Below are 16,586 nucleotides of genomic sequence, written 5' to 3'. Positions count from 1 at the left end.
TACTCGTGTCACTTTTTACTTCCCCAAACTTTCCTCTCTTAGCATAATTTCTCTTTCTCTTCTTTCCCCAAAGAATTTCTCTGAAAATAATAGTTTTAATATTGTTTGTAATCATAAGAGTATTTCACAAAACTCTTGGGGCCATTTCCAGCTATCACGTCAAAATATGGCCCTAAGACTTTGGGGACACCCTGTAACCTCAACAGTATTTTTCAAAATGATTTTGCTGTAAAAGTTTATAGACAGAACAAAGCCTTCCACAATGGTTTTAGGTTGAAATTGAAGCAAGGGATCTTTTTCCCATGATGCTCCAGCAGGTGTAGCCCAGCTGTTGAGGAGCCAAACGCAAAGGGAACCTCCCCCTCTTCTGACAGCAAGGTCTCCTGCACAGACTTTCCTGGTGGACGTGGCTCTCTGCTTCCTGCTAATTCTGGGCAGAGCATTTTTAACACCCAGGTGCAAGTTTTTGTGGACAAGATGAGCTATTGAGGCCACGATCTACTTGGTTAAGATAAAGCAGCATGTACTGTAGCCTGTCATCTTGACAGACTGCCCTGCCAAGTTCGGTGTCTAAGCAGCTGCAGCAATCTGCTCCAGATTACCTCGAGAAGCTTCAGCCTTCAGGTACCTGCCAACTTGGCCTGCCGAGCTAGAACATCTCCTATTCCCCCACCCAGCCTCTGCTCCAATAGAGCTGCATCCAGTGTCTCTGCTTACACACTGTGTATTCCTTCTCCTACATTTCCCCGCACCCAGGCAACAGTTCTCAAGGCAGATTAGAAGCTCCCCGAGGGCAGGCCCTGGGCCCCAGTTCTCTTTTTCGCTCTCCCAGGGTCTGGGGTAGTCAGTGGCTTGGACAATTCACAGGATCACCCATTGGAACGACCTACTTCATTGTCTAAATGACCCCTTCAATGTGTAGACAAAGACACTGAGGCTCCGAGAAGATCACCAGCAAAGTCAGTACCCGGCTAGGGTTTGAACCCAGCTAAGTGTTTCAACCAAACCATTTCTCTGTTACTCCATGGCAAGCTATGGCAAGTGAGAAAGTCTAGCCCTGCATCCATGAAAGGAGTCTAACATGAACAGAAGCACCTCTGGGAAGGCTCTGGTAAACGTGGATTGCCGATTATTGCTGGCTGTGAGACCAAATCACCGTTTAGTAGGAAGGTTATCTGTGTCGTGTCAACTTCAGTAACTCAATTCACCTTCTCTTGGGATAGGGAAGGCTCCAGACCCGGGCGAGGAGAAGCAGAGAGTGCCTGATAACTATTCTATGCCAGCACAGTGCTTGCTGTGGGCCCCCCAAATGCCCAGCCTGCAGAGAGACAATAAGGATGAAGAGCCAAGTGCGAGAGGGAAGGAGTGCAACAGGGCTGTGACAGGTGAAGGAATCATTTCTAATAATTAAAACCAAATGAATACGGCTTGAAGAGGAGCCAATTTGCAGAGAGCGCCAGAAAATACCAGGGCTGCTTTCTAATCAATGAAGCCACAGCATTCGGGGTACCCCATTCTAACTAAAGGGGCTTTAATTCCATTTATGACCATTTCCATGTGGTCAGTCCAATTCAAGGCAAGAAACAAGCAGGATGCAAAATAAGAGCAGCTATGAGAAGCTCTTTCAAGAATAAAACTATTCATCGCCAAGAACCGGGATACGTTTCATTATGTTTTACTGTTTCAATAAACACTTAGCAGTTTGATAGCACTAAAAATGTTATGTACCAAATGGTTTTTTTACCCCCAAAATCCTTCCATTTTCTTTCTTATGTGCATGAAAAATTCTAGAATGAAACTATTTTCGTTATGAATAGGATGCATGAGAATGCTTACTAGAAGCCAAAAGATTCTCTAAGGGAAAGATGAGGCACCCTTGCCTAGACCTGGTGTTTTCCCAAGCCATTTTCTGGCCCACAGTGGAAGCTGGGAGTCAGAAGCTTTGGGATCTAGACTTGCTCTTGGACTGTCTCTTCCCTTTGGTTTCCTCATTTGTCAAATGAAGGGATAGAGGATCCCGAAGGCCCCTTCCAGCTCCAATGGGCTCTTCTTGTGGAAAGAGCAGAAGGCCTGGGACTGGCCAGCCTTGGGGAACCCATTGCCCTCCCTTTCCATGCCTATGGCGACTCCCCAGAAATCGATCCCACTCCCTGCCTGCAGACAACTTCTGGCGAGCAGAAGCAAACGCGACAAGTTCAGGGTCTTGCGCTTACCTCCCAGAGGTGCTGGGTGTTTCTGACAGCTCCTGTCTGCACCTTCTCTGGGGGGAGAAGCACCCCCTGAAACGGTCCAATCCAGGTGCCCTGCTGGATCCGCTGGGCAGCGCAGATCCCATACGCCAGACCGGGCACGGTGCTGGTGCACAGACACACCTCCCGAGGCAGGTCTCGAAGCCACTCCGGGATCTCCGGCGGGGGCGCGGCGGCGGCGGTGCTGCTGGTCCCCACCAGCCGGCGAAGAGAGTGCAGGGGCCCGTGCATGGGGCATTCGCCATTACGGTTGTCAGCACACATGTCGCAACCTGCCGAGGGAAAATAAGGGCCGTGGGGATTGGGAGCGGGCAGAGGGGAGAGGAAGAGACACGTGGAGAGAGAGAGAGCTTTAACGAGGAAACTGTGTGCTTATTCAACCCTGTCCTCCCCTTCCTGGCCCCTCCCCACCCTCCCCAAGTCCTGCCGTGGGGCCCCTCGCCGGAAACGGTGCGCCCCCTCTTTTCTTCCCCAAGCCAAGGCTCGGATACCGGGAAGGTCCTGAGGCGGCCCCAGACCTGATCAACTTTGGCACTAAATTCTGGGCTACAGTAAACAGGCCTTCGGTGAGCTGAAAACCAAGAGTGCGCACGGAAACGTGGGCAGCGGCTAAAAATGCGGGGAGCTCCCCAGGCCTAGTGTGGAAGCTCCCTTCCGGCTCCTCTTCATTCCTCTCTCCCTCGGATCGCCTTTACTCCCTCCCTCTTCTTTTCTCCACCTCTCCTTTATTCTCTCCTTTGTCTCCCCCCTACACACACACACACACACACACACACCCTCTTCCTCCCTTTTCCCTTTCCTTTGATTTCTTCAACTGATTCCTTCGGCCAATGTGGCTTCATTGCCCTTTTTAAGGAATTCCCCGGAATCTTTTCCCTGGAGCTAAGAACTGGGATTTCACTAACTGCTATACAGCAAAATTGATCACTGTCCAGCCTGGAGAGTTTACGTTTGTCTTTTCTTAAGCCTTGCAGCTGACTCCTCTTGGGGGGGGGGGGGGGGGGGGGGCGCGCGGCACTGAGGAGTCTCATTTGACCGCCCGGTCCTCATTTCTGCTGCCCAGTAAAAGGTCCCCAGCCTGAGAAAACTGTTCTGCCCAACAACTCGGCACTGAACAACCGAACCCCCAGCTCCAAAGTGGCTGGAGCGCTTTCTGGTCCTCTAAGTTGGGATGGGGGAGGGGGGCGTTGCTGCCACTGTCAGTGGTGGGGTTACCGAGGCAGCGGTCTATACTCCTTGGCCTCCACCGAAACACGTCGGAGCACTTTCAGGGAAGAAGAATGGCTGAGATGTAAAGAGAAAGTTGGGTTTGGCGTTGCCGTTCCTTCTCTGTCTCCCTCCCTTCTCAAACCCGAGAGAAATGAGATGTCCCGAGGCATTCATTCTACGGGGATAGGAGCCCTTTTCCACCTAGAACAAAAGGCATCGGCCACAGGGGCTGCCACCACTAGGACCACATACTGCCCGCCACGCCTGCCGCAGGGAAAAGCTCGTCCACTGGAGTTCCCCAAATGGTCCCCCCAAAGGGACAGTGCAGAAGGGGAGAAAAAGGAGGGCAGCTGAGCGCAGGCTAGCGAGGAAGCCGCGCACCAAAACACAACGACAGCAACAACCGCTCTCTCTCTCTCTCTCTCTCTCTCTCTCTCTCTCTCGTTGGGGCCCTTCAGCCTCATTCCACCCCCGCCCTTCTCTACGGTGGCCCTGGAGATTTTGCAAGCAACCTCTGGAGCAGCCCAGTTGGGAACCAGTAGGCAGAGGCGGCTGGGGCCGCCTTGTCTCCAGCGAGAGCCTTGTGGTTATTAATGGGCTTCGCGGAGACGTGTGGTCTGCTAGCCCCCACTGCTTCCCGGCCAGGCACTGGAGGGCCCAGCCTCTGGGGCCAACTCCTCATCCCTTCTCTGGTGCTCCTGAAATACCATCCCCTGATCCCACCGTCAGTGGAGCAGCTTCCAGCCCTGACTGATACATACCAGCGACAGACGACCCACAGACTGCCCTGAAATTTAAGTCGCTGGTAATAAAGGGAATTCAGTAGCTGTCCCGGAGCCCAGGGCCTTTGGAGCCACATCCTACATCTTGATTTACTCTCCTTTCAGGCCCCGAGGAGAACCCCTCCCTAAAGAGTCTTCCCTAGGAGAAGGGAACTTGCCCCACCTACCCAGGACAAAATTCACTCAGAGAAAATTGACGTCGTCATCCTTTTCTCCTCAGACTTCATTGTGTGAATTTGGGACAGTCCCATTCCTGCCCTCTGAGCCTCAGTTTCCTAATTTGTAAAATGAAGATCATAACTGCACACTTTCCCAAGGTTGTGGTAAAGATAGGCCATTCTAGAACTTTGTAAGCCTTTAAGCACTAGTTTATAGACTAGCTATTATTATTGCTAAGCCTTTTGGGAAGGAATCAGCTAATACTGTTGGGCAGGTCCTGAGTGCTCATTCCTCAGTGCTAGGCGTTTGAAACTACCATGAAGATCTGAACAAGCCCATGAGCACTCGGGGCAGCGCCACTGCTTCTCTTTGGGAAACAACAGAAACCAGGTTCTGGAAAATACCCTGAACGCCCCCCCCCCCCTTAAGACTGAGATGACGGTCAGTAATTGTTGACTTACTGAAATGTACAGCAATAACAAGTTTTTCCCTCAAGTCACTTACAATAAAATAAATCCTGCATGACCAATATTGTTTGCAATGTGCTTGCAGTTGAATTCACGTTTTTATTTAGTTGTTTGAACGACTCTTCTTGCTCTTTCTGTCACTAAATATGTATGTGTATGTGGGGGGGGGGATGGAGAGATTGCTTCAATTCTGTATTTGTGTCCTCAGGGCCTATCCCCCCCCCTTGGCATATATATACATATAGTAGGTGCTTAATAAATGGATTGATCATCTTAAGCTATTTAAACAAACTTTAAGAGCCTTGACCTACAGTGATTCAGCTAAAAAAATGGCATCCCTTTACTCAAACTTTCTTTCCTTAGGAAAGTTTGAAGGGGAAAATTCATTAATTATACATAAAAGCTGCTGTTTTCTCAGGATTTCTTCTCTTCTTTAAATGGAAATCTGTTTACATCAAGGGGGCTGAAGGTTTTTAGGCATCTCAGGAACTTCTCAGCAGCAATACCTTCCTTTCAGGCAGTATAAAACAGACTGTGTGACTCTAGGGCCCAGCTTTTACCAAGACAAGCAGAAAATAAAATTTCTTCTCATATATCAGTGGGCCAACTATATTTCATATTCTACCTCAAGTGACTGATGGGCAAAAATTTAAGAACATGAGTGATCACACTGAGGAAGAGAAGAGCCCTGTGTCAACATGCTAGGTAAACGAGAGATCTAAGAAATGGAGAAAAACGTTTAGGAGATTTTTATGTTCCGAACCAAGACTCAATTGATAGAATGAAAATATTTCATCAGAATAACTATTTTGGGGACTGTTGAAAAGGCTGCAGTCTGATTGGGTGCTTTTGCTTCATTCCCACAATCTTATGTTTGGAAAGATTAAAATAAAAATATGAATGGGAAAATAAATAGATAACATTCATAGTTTTTTTTTTTTAATACCCAGCATTTGAAGGCCTTTCAACACCTTAGCAAAAAATAGCTAAAAAACAAATGACAATAAGCAAGGGCAATTTGCCCATGAAAATAAAAATAAATCACCCAAGGGAGTTACTTAGATGACTTTCCCTTTCTGGTTCACTCAATAAGGCTATGTTGAAGGCAAGGGTATTTAGTATTCCCTCCCCAGACAGTTTGAACACATTTAGTACAGTAGACACATTTATTGCAGGAAACATTTTTTCCCACTTCCAACACAGCTAACATCACATTTTCTTAGGATTGTAGGTTCAGAGATCTAGATCTGAGAAAGATCTCAGAGATCATCTAATCCAATGCCTTCATTTTTCAGGTAAGGAAACTGAGGTCAAATTACTGGCCCACAGGCAAGGAAACTGAGGTCAAATTACTGGCCCACAGGCACAGAGATGGTAAACTGGCGAAGAGGGGAGTGGTGTGTGAACCCAGATTCTGACTCCAGAGCCAATACCCATTGCATTGTACCATATTGATGGGTAGAATAATTTGAAAAGCTGTGTACCTCAGCTACCAACCAAGAGACTTAAAGGGAGATTCTAAATACATATAATGCATGGTAACATTGCCCCCACACATCATATCTCCAAGAAGTACTCTGCAGAGACAGTATGGTTTATGAGACAAGTGTTAGAAATCCAGATTTGACCTTCACCATCTACTTGATCTGGAGAGTCACTGAACTTCTTGGAGCTTCATGTCCTTCCGTCATAAAATTGGCATAAAAGTGCTTATACAATTTACCTCACTTGGTTCCTATAAGTAAAATGCTTTGTAATTCTTAAAGTGCTGAGAAATGTAGGGTAGTAATATTTTGTCAATATATCACACCTCATAACATCACCTTAACGTGTGACATGTGATGGAAACAATCATAGGATTCTGCAGCTTGGAGCAACCAAAGCTCCTGAGAACTGGAAGCATTGGAATCAGTCTGTAAGACAACCAGTTTTCATTTACTGTATTTTTAACATGTAAAAATGTATTACTGTCATTTATGGCATATACAGTGAGAGAAATAGAGATGGCCCAAAAGCCCTGAGAACAAGTCCTGCCAATGAAACATACTGGCTGTGGGATCCTGGATAAATCACTTCATATTTCAGTGCTCTAGGCAACTCACCAAGACAATAAATTATAAAGAAAGTTGCCTGTCTGCATTGATGGAGGAACTTCCTTCATATAAGAATTCTCTGTGCTAGTGAAACCACATGTCAAGTCCCTATCCCTATCTTGAATAGTAGGATTGCCCAGGGAAGAGAACTTTGGCCAACTACTATAAAAATGCATGAAGAAGTAGTTGACTTTCTCATGTTATGGACATAAAAATGCATTTTGGTTTTCATGTAACAAAACCTCTTCGGTTGTTGAAGGTATTCAAACTTAACCTTTTGTCTCAACGTATTAAAGGATGCTGATGTTACTTGATTTTTAAAATTAAATAGCTTTTTGTCTATTTTGAACAAATAAGAGACTATGGGAACAAATGGAGTATTCAAGGATTTTCAGGCATGCCATTTATGAAGACACATAGGAAAGTTTCTTTCAAGAAAACATGCTATGCCACCATAAATATATTCTCACTCAAGGAAATGATAACAAGGATAGAATGGTCTCACTCAAACCAGGGAGGTTGTAAACACAAAAACATTAGCAATAAAGTTTCCTTGACTTTGAAAAAGAATAAGGCATTTTTACATAGTCTCTTAATACAGGATTGGAAAGGCACTTTCACTCAAGGGCGCTTCCTTTGGTGAGAGTTCCGAGCCACAGATCTCGTGGGCGAGCCTATTTCTGTTGAGAATCTGTCCTTTTGTTTGATGATCTAGGGAGAATGGCTCTCAGTCATAGTGCCTCAGTCATTCATGTGAGGGTTTGCCATGATCACCGTCCCCTACATTCACCAAACTCAAATGTTCAGGGAGAGACTTTAGAAAAGGGGCCCTGTTTTCGCTTGCCTGTTTCTTTGATGCGTTTCCCATCACCTCAGACACGTTTTTGTGTTGTTTTTTCGTCTGTCATGACTCATTACCAAGCTAACTGCAAATCTTGCTGTGTGGTTCAGGGAAGATCCTCTGGATAAGAGCTAGACTCGCCCCTTCTGTAAGCTGCTTTGTCTCCACCACAACGGCCAATTTCCTTAACTTATTGTCCCCCTTCCATGGTAAAGCAAGCTTAATTAATAAGCATTAATGGAAATGAATGAATTACAGGTCCCAGGAGAACAGGACAAAAAGCCCCAGCCCGAGTGAGGACCTTAGCTTTGTGGGCTGCAGGCAGGCTATAGATCTTGTAGGGCTGTTTTTGGTTCTCTATCAGTAGCCCGGTAGTCTCAGTGTCTCAGTGTCTTCAGCCAGACCCAGCAGGATCCAGGAGCCATCCAGTCTCTCAGATCCTCTCCTAGACCCTAGATGTTCCTTCACAGATACCCAGCATTGTTGGCCCAGCAAAAGCTGCAGGCATGCAGCCGAGTGGCAGCCACTGCTCTGCACCACTGATAGACAAAGAGAAACAGGCAGAAAGACAGAGATAGAGAAAGAGACACAGAGAGATTTCAGAACAGAAGCTAGAGTGGATGGATAAGGGGGCATAGGCTGTACACTGTGTGCACGAGAACTCCGTATTGTCATCTCTGTGTGTGTTTGTGTGTGTGTGTGTATAATGGAAAAGTGTCTATTGTGTGCTTGAGTGGAGGAAGAAGGGGAAAAGGTCATTGGAGAGAAGTAATTTGCCCCTTGAGAGCACTATACATTACAGTAGTCTTCCTCAGTCTCTCTCCCCATCCCCCATCCCCCCATCCCTGCCCAGTCAATGCCTTTCCTTCATTTCCATAACTTCATCTCTCTATTTTCCTACGGTGGGGGCTGGAGAGGAGGGATTGGCATGTTACTGGCAGCTTTTTTCCTTTTAGACTTCTGGATAGTGGGCTCCAAGTTTTCACCCAGAGTCACACATCAGAACTTTCATCCTCCCTAGCTATCTTTAATTCCCTTCCTCCGTGCCTGACATCCTTCTTTGAATAAGCACAGGTTTACTTCTGTGAAGTGCAAATCAGAAATCAGACCACCGAACAGAGAATCCTGGAAAATAATGAGGAGAGATGTATCTCAGAGGGGGGAAAATGCATCCGTGAGAAGGCTCAAAGGGTCCTTACTTTTCAAAGGAGCTTTTAGGAAGGCTTTGAAAAACAATAAAGCATGACCATGCACTAGGAGATGAAGGAGGGCAGTCCCTTTTTAAGCAAGGCAGATTCTGGATGCCAAGCTTTCTCCTGATTATGCATGTATCTGCATATAAGTATGTTCATTTATGTATGTGTGCCTAGTGGGAGAGTGGCAAGAGATTGAGGAAATGTTGGTTTTATTTGTCTTTGAATGACTATTAATAAATTAAATTTGAGCGAGAGTAGCCTGAGTTGAGAGAATATTGTGTGTAGATAAACCTTACTGCCCCCTGCCCCTGAGAGACCCCCATATACAATGTAGAGATGATGAATAGGAGCTGAGAGAGAAGATCGAAGCTGGGTCTGTGCTGGCTCTACTCTCTCCTACAAAACTATAGGGCAATTAATTGTGGCTTGTCCCCTCATCCTTCATCTCCTTGTGGCACATATCGATGGAGATTACTGCTGATGGACCATTTTATCACCTTAAATAAACAGTCACCACCTTTTCTAACCTCAGCCTAATATATGGCTATATGTTCTGTTTAAGGGCGCTGGATAACTAATGATATAAAATAGCTAAATCATATATGTGACCAGATCTTTTGGACACTCAAGAAAGAAAGAAAGAAAATTAAAAACAAAAAACAAAAAAACTAGAACAACAGCGAAAATCAACACCTCTAAATGCAGCCGCCTGATACCTGGGGCTATTCTTTCTGAGGCTAAGGACACTCCTTCGCCATAACTGACTGGCATGTTGAGTATATACAAACTACTTGACTGGAAACAGTTTTACCCAACAAATTTATTATGTGGCAGTTTATTATATCATGATTAAGAGCTATCAGTGTGCCCATAGTGGAAGCCTTTTTTTTTCTTTCTAAACTTAAAGGAATGGACCAGAAAGGGATAAGAAGATATTCATACCTTTAGGGGTCTTCTTACTACTCCTCTACAGTCAAGCAGGGCACTTCATTTGACAGATAAGTGCTTGGTCTTGGTTTTCTTACCTCCCTCCATGCTCCTCATCTCTACCCACAAAATAATCCCCACAGTCATTCACACATACACCCAGAGATTAAACTTGGCCGAATGTTCTACAAACACAATAGTGGGCAGAGACTAGAAGAGAAAATATGTCTTTGAAAATCTCTAAAATGGAAAAGGTATCTGTGCTTAAGCCACATGGCAATTCCTGAATTTCTTTTAAAAACAAGGCAAAACAAAAAATTTTTGAATCAGCTAACTTACTCAGTTTAGGTTCTAATAATGGGAAAACTATTTCAAAGAGATAGCAAGTTTTCTTTATATGATTAACAACAACAACAACAACAAATCAGGAAAAAAGTGTAGCATCCCAAGCATATTCACATCTATGAAATATAGATGACTGTATGATTACTGTGTCTCCAAGCATAAGGTTATACCAATGAGGCTTGAAACACTGAGTCACTGACAAGAGAAATAATTTAGAATCCAGGTTCTATTTATTTATAGTACAAATTTATTTTAAAACCAAAACAAAAGGGAAGTATTGCAGGAGTTACAACAATTATAAGAATCAGCAAGTCTCATTTAATAGAGACATACATAAAAACTTTAAAATGCATCAGCTTAAATGAACTATGCTATTCAACTAACAATGAGTGGAAAAGTGATGAACTGATGTCTGATTTATGCATTTAACTAGAAAGACACAACAATTAAAAAGGGATTAAACAATATAGAAAATAGATGGAATTTGTCGGTGGGATCAAAACAGCTTTCAAATATTTTGAGTGAACATAAACTTCTCATCTGTCACCCAAGGTGAGGTAGATTCTGATATCAAACCTCAAAATTAGGGTGTTAATAAGAATCTGCCCTGTGGAGAACTATTACCACTTGTTCATATAATTCAGAAACTTTTTTTTCTATTTGTATGTATTTGGTTGAAATGAGAAAAAAATGGCTTTTTAAAAAATCAGTGATAGAAATGAAACAATGAACGGAAGTCTTCATATTGGTCAAAGTGGAGATGTGGCACAACAACAGATCAGTGGGAAACCTTTATATAATAATTGTATCCTTCCCCCCCAAACATGGGCAGTGTTCTAAAAGCTCTCCCTAAGTTTCCACGTGTTGCCTCCTCTTGTAAATCGCTAATTGAGAAGCCGGCAAACCAACACCGGTAAACCCTCCAAGAAAGTACAGAAATAAAAAAAATTAATAAAAACATTTGGTGAGTCTTTGAATTTCTGAGTTTCTTTAGACCTCCCTATTTAAAAAGCAATCACTTCTCACTTCATCAGTGTAAAACACATTCCACTGTTTGAAATAGCCACTTCACCCAACTCTAGGAAGACCCTGAACCAGAACTTAGAAATCATGCCTCCAAGTCATACGACTATTCAAGTCAGCTCCACATTTCCCCCTCAATATCGTTTTATTAGCGAGCCATTTGATATGCTATTTCTATTTGTTCCAATAAGACGGCCCTTTTTCTCTTCCAAGTCCTATCTCTATCCTTTCCTTTGCATTGAACAAGAACTCACTTTAAGATTTAAGTCCTTTCCATACTTTTGGTACAACCTAAGCAAGAAGTCAAATTAGCAAAATATATAAATGCATTTTCAAATGATTAGTTTTGTTTAGCTTCAAGGAAAAGATATCTGGGCAATAAATACAGTCAATATGAATAGATTAATGGAGAATCTAAGACCCTAGAACAAACATTTCCTTTTCTGGTGACTAAATTTCCTCTTGGTGAAAATGTATTAAGTCCCTAAACACTCCATCTACAAAGTCTATAAAGCACAGTGTCAAACATATTTTCTGATCTAAGAAGGTCAGTTAGTTAGACCATTCTTTATAAAATCCTACTGTAATTTTCTGAGGAAACAAACTACGGGTTCCCTGAAGCACTTAGAATCTATCATTATTCCATTTCACTTGTTCACCAGAAATGCCTTTTTTTTTTGAATCACGGTTTAATCTTTTAAAGGTTTTTCTGACAGATTTTTAGCACTGCTCTGAAAAGGATACATTTCCCTTAGGGAGTTTAGTGGAGTTTTAAAAATTCATTGAAGAGGATTTAATTTGTTAGACCAGATTTTTTGCACCTTTGAATTCAAGAGCCTACAAATCTCTAATCAAAAGTGGAGAGATTTTTTTTTGTTTTGTTTTATCCTTTAAAACTTCTCTAAGAAGCAAATCAAAAAGAGAGAGAAATATTATATCTATTTGCTGGGTTGTTGAGTTCCTTGGTTTTTTTTTTTGGCTTTTTTTTTACTGTTCATATAATTTCCCCACTTATTCCTTAGCTATAGTCATAATTTACTATCCCCTGATCAATATAATCAAATTTACGTACTCTAACTCTAGCCTAATTCCCATTTTACAATGGAAATTATGGGTTTGTGGACTCTTCAAGCATCTATTAAATGAATGGTTGCTTTATAACGATTTAAGAAGTTTCAGGAAAGGATGTGCTTCCAGAAATAAGAGCTACCAAAATATAAGAGGGGAAAAAGACTAGGAATCAGGTAGCCAAAACTTTCTTTGATAGAAAGAGAAATGAACTAGCAATTAAAGGAATGTTGCGTTTTTTAAAAATCTCATATTGTTTTCATTTTGAGAACCTCTTAACTTATTCTTAATATTATTATGTCCAGAGGTCACTAGAAGTATATTTAACACTTCTTAGAGCTATAAACATTTGGCTGAGAACAACAACAAAAAAAAAAACTGATGTAAATCAATATCCATTTTTGGTCATCATTTGGAATTTTACTTTAACCCCTCAAAATGCTTTTTAAAATTTAATTGTCTATGCAGGAATCGTGGCTAATTGGTTGTGACAGTTAATTAAATATATGACGATTATACCTGAGGGGAAAGGAAATGCTTTTTTATATTAAATTACAATGGCACCCGTTTCGCTGGACCAAAAAACAAACAAACAAACAAACAAAAAACCACAATAATAAACTTCCCGGGATTCTGAACGCTAACAAGGTCTGCAAGACTACCGAGGTGAGTGCAGGAAGGGGCCAGCTCCGAGGAAATGAAAACTTTGGGGGTTGCCTGTCTCATCTGAGAATTACGTGTTTTTCTTCTCTCTCTCCTTTATTAATGAGGAAGTTCAAAGGAATCCCCTGCCCCAGTTTCATCTAAGAGCAACAACCAGTCCTCAGAAACCTGTCCTTAAAGAAAGGCAGTTGCTCTCCTCCCGCGGCTATCTCCAGGCCCTGAAGCGAAGTTGCCGAGCCACTCACACCGAAGCTATGGCGAGAAAGGTCCGAAATTCAAGGGACCGTTAACCACTGCACTCCCGAATTCACTCGGAGTCCTCAACCGCTCCAGCCAGCCCCAAATGCGAAGGTCCTGAGCCTCCCGCCTGGCCGCAAGTGACAGACAAGCCATGCTCCCTCCTGCTGTCTCCCACCCCATCCCAACTCGCTCTCAGCTCCCACGTCTCGGTTCCCGCACCGCCTGGACCCCGAGCTTCTGCCCTGCCCGGCCCGCATACTCCCCGCTCACTCTAGAGGCGGTTGTCACTGTAGGTTGTCGGGGCACGGAAAGACAGCCAGGAAAGAGTCCCCGTCCGCCACCACCAGCCCTCCTCGCGCCAGCAAACTTTGACAAGAGGTGACTCGGGGGAGCCGGCCGCTTCCCAGGCTCTCCTCCCAGTCCGTTTTCACCCAGCGAGCCTCCAGACACTGTACTAAGCCCTACGGGAGCGGGACAAGGGCAGGAAGGGGAGAGGCACTACATACGGTTATTGGGGTCGCTGGTGTGTTGGTTGAGAGGGATGATCTCCATGCGCTGCTGGCCGTACAGGTAATAGTCCAACTCCTCGGCTGTGCAACGAAATCGAGGGGTTCCCCGGTCGCAGGCGGCAGCCCCGCTGCTACACTTGGAACCGGAGACCGAGCAGGAACCGACGCATAAGTCCTTGCCCGGCAGAGCTCCGGAGGGCAGCACCTCGGAACTGGAGAGCGGCGCGAAGACCGGGAGCTGGGCCACCGGCAGGGCGGCCAGGCCGGCCAGGGAGGCGGCGGTAGCCGCGGAAGCGTTTACGCAAGACGAAGAGGCCGAGGCTGCAGTAGAGGTTGTCGAAGAAGCCGGAGTGGAAGAGGCGGAGGAGGCCGAAGAGGACAGAGAGGCAGGGCGCGGGCGGAAGCTGTCTGACACGGGCTCAGCGCGCTCGGGCGCCGGCGATGGCAGAGGTAGCGGTGGCGGCTGACCCAAGACGCCGCCGCCGCCGCCGCCGCCGCCGCCGCCTCCGCTGCCCTTGAGCGGGGCGCTCTGGGGAAAGAGTTGCTGCCAGTGCTGCAAGTAGGCTGGGTCCACTTTCAGGAAAGACGATCCTCCGGGGTCTCGCGGCTTGAGCATATCGGCCGCCTAGAGTTGGAGGAAGAGGGGCGGGGAAGGGAAGAGAAGAGTGCGCAGAGTTTAGGAGGAGCGGTCAGAACGGGAAAGGATAAGTCAGAGCAGACGCCGGGGAGGAGAAGAGGAAGGAGGAGGAGGAGGAGGAGGAAGAAGAGGAAGAGGAGGAGGAGGAGGAAGACGAGGAAGAGGAGGAGGAGGAAGAGGAGGAGGAGGACGAGGAGGGAGACCTAACTAGGTGTCAGTCTCAGCCCACCCATGGCCAGCCCCAGAAGAACGGGCGCAGCTTGGTAGTGATCTCCTAGAGAAGAGTCAAAGCTTCCAGAGTTCCGGGGAGAATCTTCCATAACTAGAGCAACCTCCCCTCCCCACCGCCTCTCCCCTACTCCTCATCGCCAACTCCGAAGCCACAGAAAGTTTGCCCTCAAAAACGGCGAAAAGAGGGAGACCTGATTAGCAGTCGGTGAGGTTCCTCAGAGCACGGTGCCTGGGGGCCTCCAGACTCTGTCTAAAGCTGTCGCCTTCCCTCTCTCCTCCCCCTGCACCCCGCATTCCCCAGCCCAGAGGGAGGAACTCTTCACTTTCCCCAGCCTCCCCACGAAGGAGCGAGCCTTCAAGCAGGTAGTAGGAGTACCGCAGCCACCGGAACTTAGCAATTTAGGATCACTCAACGCCCAGCGCAGGAAAAGGGGAGTTCCATTCGCTTTACTTTCCCTTCACCTCCCCACTCCACGACGCCCCCCCACCCCCACCCCCTCCCCCTCCATCCTCTACACTCTTCGCCCAAAGGATCTCGAGTTCAGAAATTCAGCTTAGGCACCTCTAACCCCACCCCTTACCTGGGAACCGAGGGGTGGTGGACTTGGAGGCGAGAGCTGGAGGGAGACGCTCTGTGTGTGTCAGTGAGTGTGTGTGTGTGTGTGTGCGCGCGCGTGTGCGTGTGTGCGCGTGTGCGTGTGTGTGGTTACATGCCCCAGAGCAGTCTCTGAAGATCTCGAGTCGCCAGGGGAAAGAAGCGGAATGTGAGGGTGATCAAAGGGTAAAGAATCCTGGAAGCCAGTGGAGGGAGCAATCAGAGCTCTAAGCTAGGGGATGCTGGGACAGATCCCGGCAGCTCAGACCCGCTGTGGGGCTGCGCTTGGCAGCCGCGTCCCGGCTTCTCTGCCTTGCTCTCTGGCAGCCTCCCTGCTGAACACGTGGGTTTTACGCCAGCACAAAATACAAGTGTGTGTGTGTGTGTGTGTGTGTGTGTGTGTGTGTGTGTGTGTGTGTGTGTGTGTGTGTGTTTGAGCACGCGCGCGCCTGAGCGTCTTTTAGTGGAAGAGAAATCAAGATAGATTAACAGAGGCTTAGACAACCTACAGAGACCGGCACCGAAAGGCAGACGAGACAGACGGCCCAACTAGCATGTAAGAAAAAGAGAGGCCAGATCGGAGGTTCTGCTGCCTCAGGATCCGGACGCCAGTCTGATGACGTCTCCCTTGTGCCACATCTAACACCTCCAATTTTTAAATTTCATTTGAATTGTTGCTGGTAGCTCTCCTTCCCTCATTGTTTTCTTGGGGGCGCCTTTTATTCCTTTATTTTAAAGCATGAGAAAATGGAGAAACGAAAAAGTCATCTTAGCATGCCTCTATTTCCATTCTGGGAGCTCTGAGCACCGACTCGAGCGAAGGTTTCCTGGGAGCTTGTCCATTCCTTCTTGCCCTCCAAAGCTGCCCCCGAAGTGTTAGTTAGCCTCAACTTGCTAACTTGCTGTCTATGTTCTCTAGAAAGAGAAGCCCGGCCGGCAGAAAGTTCTGTCGGATGGAAGAGGTAGAAGCATTAGGTAAGAAGCAGAGGCGGTTCTGCTTTCAGAATGTGGAAGGCTGGGCACTCTAGCTTGCCCTGGAATTGAGATAACGGGGGCTCCTTGGCAGAAAGGCTTTCTTCTCCCCGCAAAAGTTATCACAGACTTCCTGACTATTTCTAGCTCGCCTTGTTCTTATCGCCCCCCCCCCCCCCCAGCCCCCTTTGGATTTCGCCTCTCGCCCCTCCTTCAAGCTTCTTCTTCAGTTATTTGCATTCACATCTTGGTGGCACAACTGCGTCTTTCTTTACGCTTCTCTCTCCCTTTCCCGGCTGTTCTCTCTGGCGTCTGGAGAGGTCCACTTCCAGCGAGCCTTGGAGGAAGCAGCCAGACCTGCTGTTTCCAATCTGCCCCAT

At 46.2% G+C, this 16,586-nt stretch overlaps 1 protein-coding gene across 2 annotated transcripts in view; it reads right to left on the bottom strand.

Annotated features, from left to right (window-relative positions):
• The window catches only part of PRDM6 (PR/SET domain 6), a 147,325-nt gene extending 131,773 nt beyond the window's left edge, over positions 1-15,552 (bottom strand). The window contains exons 1-3 of one of the 2 annotated variants that reach the window (XM_001363514.4): positions 15,221-15,552; positions 13,769-14,396; positions 2,214-2,521 (exon numbers count right to left, since the gene is read on the bottom strand). In XM_001363514.4, coding sequence (XP_001363551.1) covers positions 2,214-2,521; positions 13,769-14,387 — 927 coding nt within the window. In that variant the 5' untranslated portion in view covers positions 14,388-14,396; positions 15,221-15,552. Of the gene's footprint in view, positions 1-2,213; positions 2,522-13,768; positions 14,691-15,220 lie in introns of those variants that run through there. The other variant, XM_056804508.1, reaches the window with a different exon arrangement.
• Positions 15,553-16,586: the final 1,034 nt, after the last annotated feature.

This window comes from Monodelphis domestica, chromosome 7 (genome assembly GCF_027887165.1).
Source record: "Monodelphis domestica isolate mMonDom1 chromosome 7, mMonDom1.pri, whole genome shotgun sequence".
Taxonomy (NCBI): Eukaryota; Metazoa; Chordata; class Mammalia; order Didelphimorphia; family Didelphidae; genus Monodelphis; species Monodelphis domestica.
The sequence above is the reverse complement of the archived record's forward strand: the minus strand, read 5'-3'. Positions and strand labels throughout refer to the sequence as shown.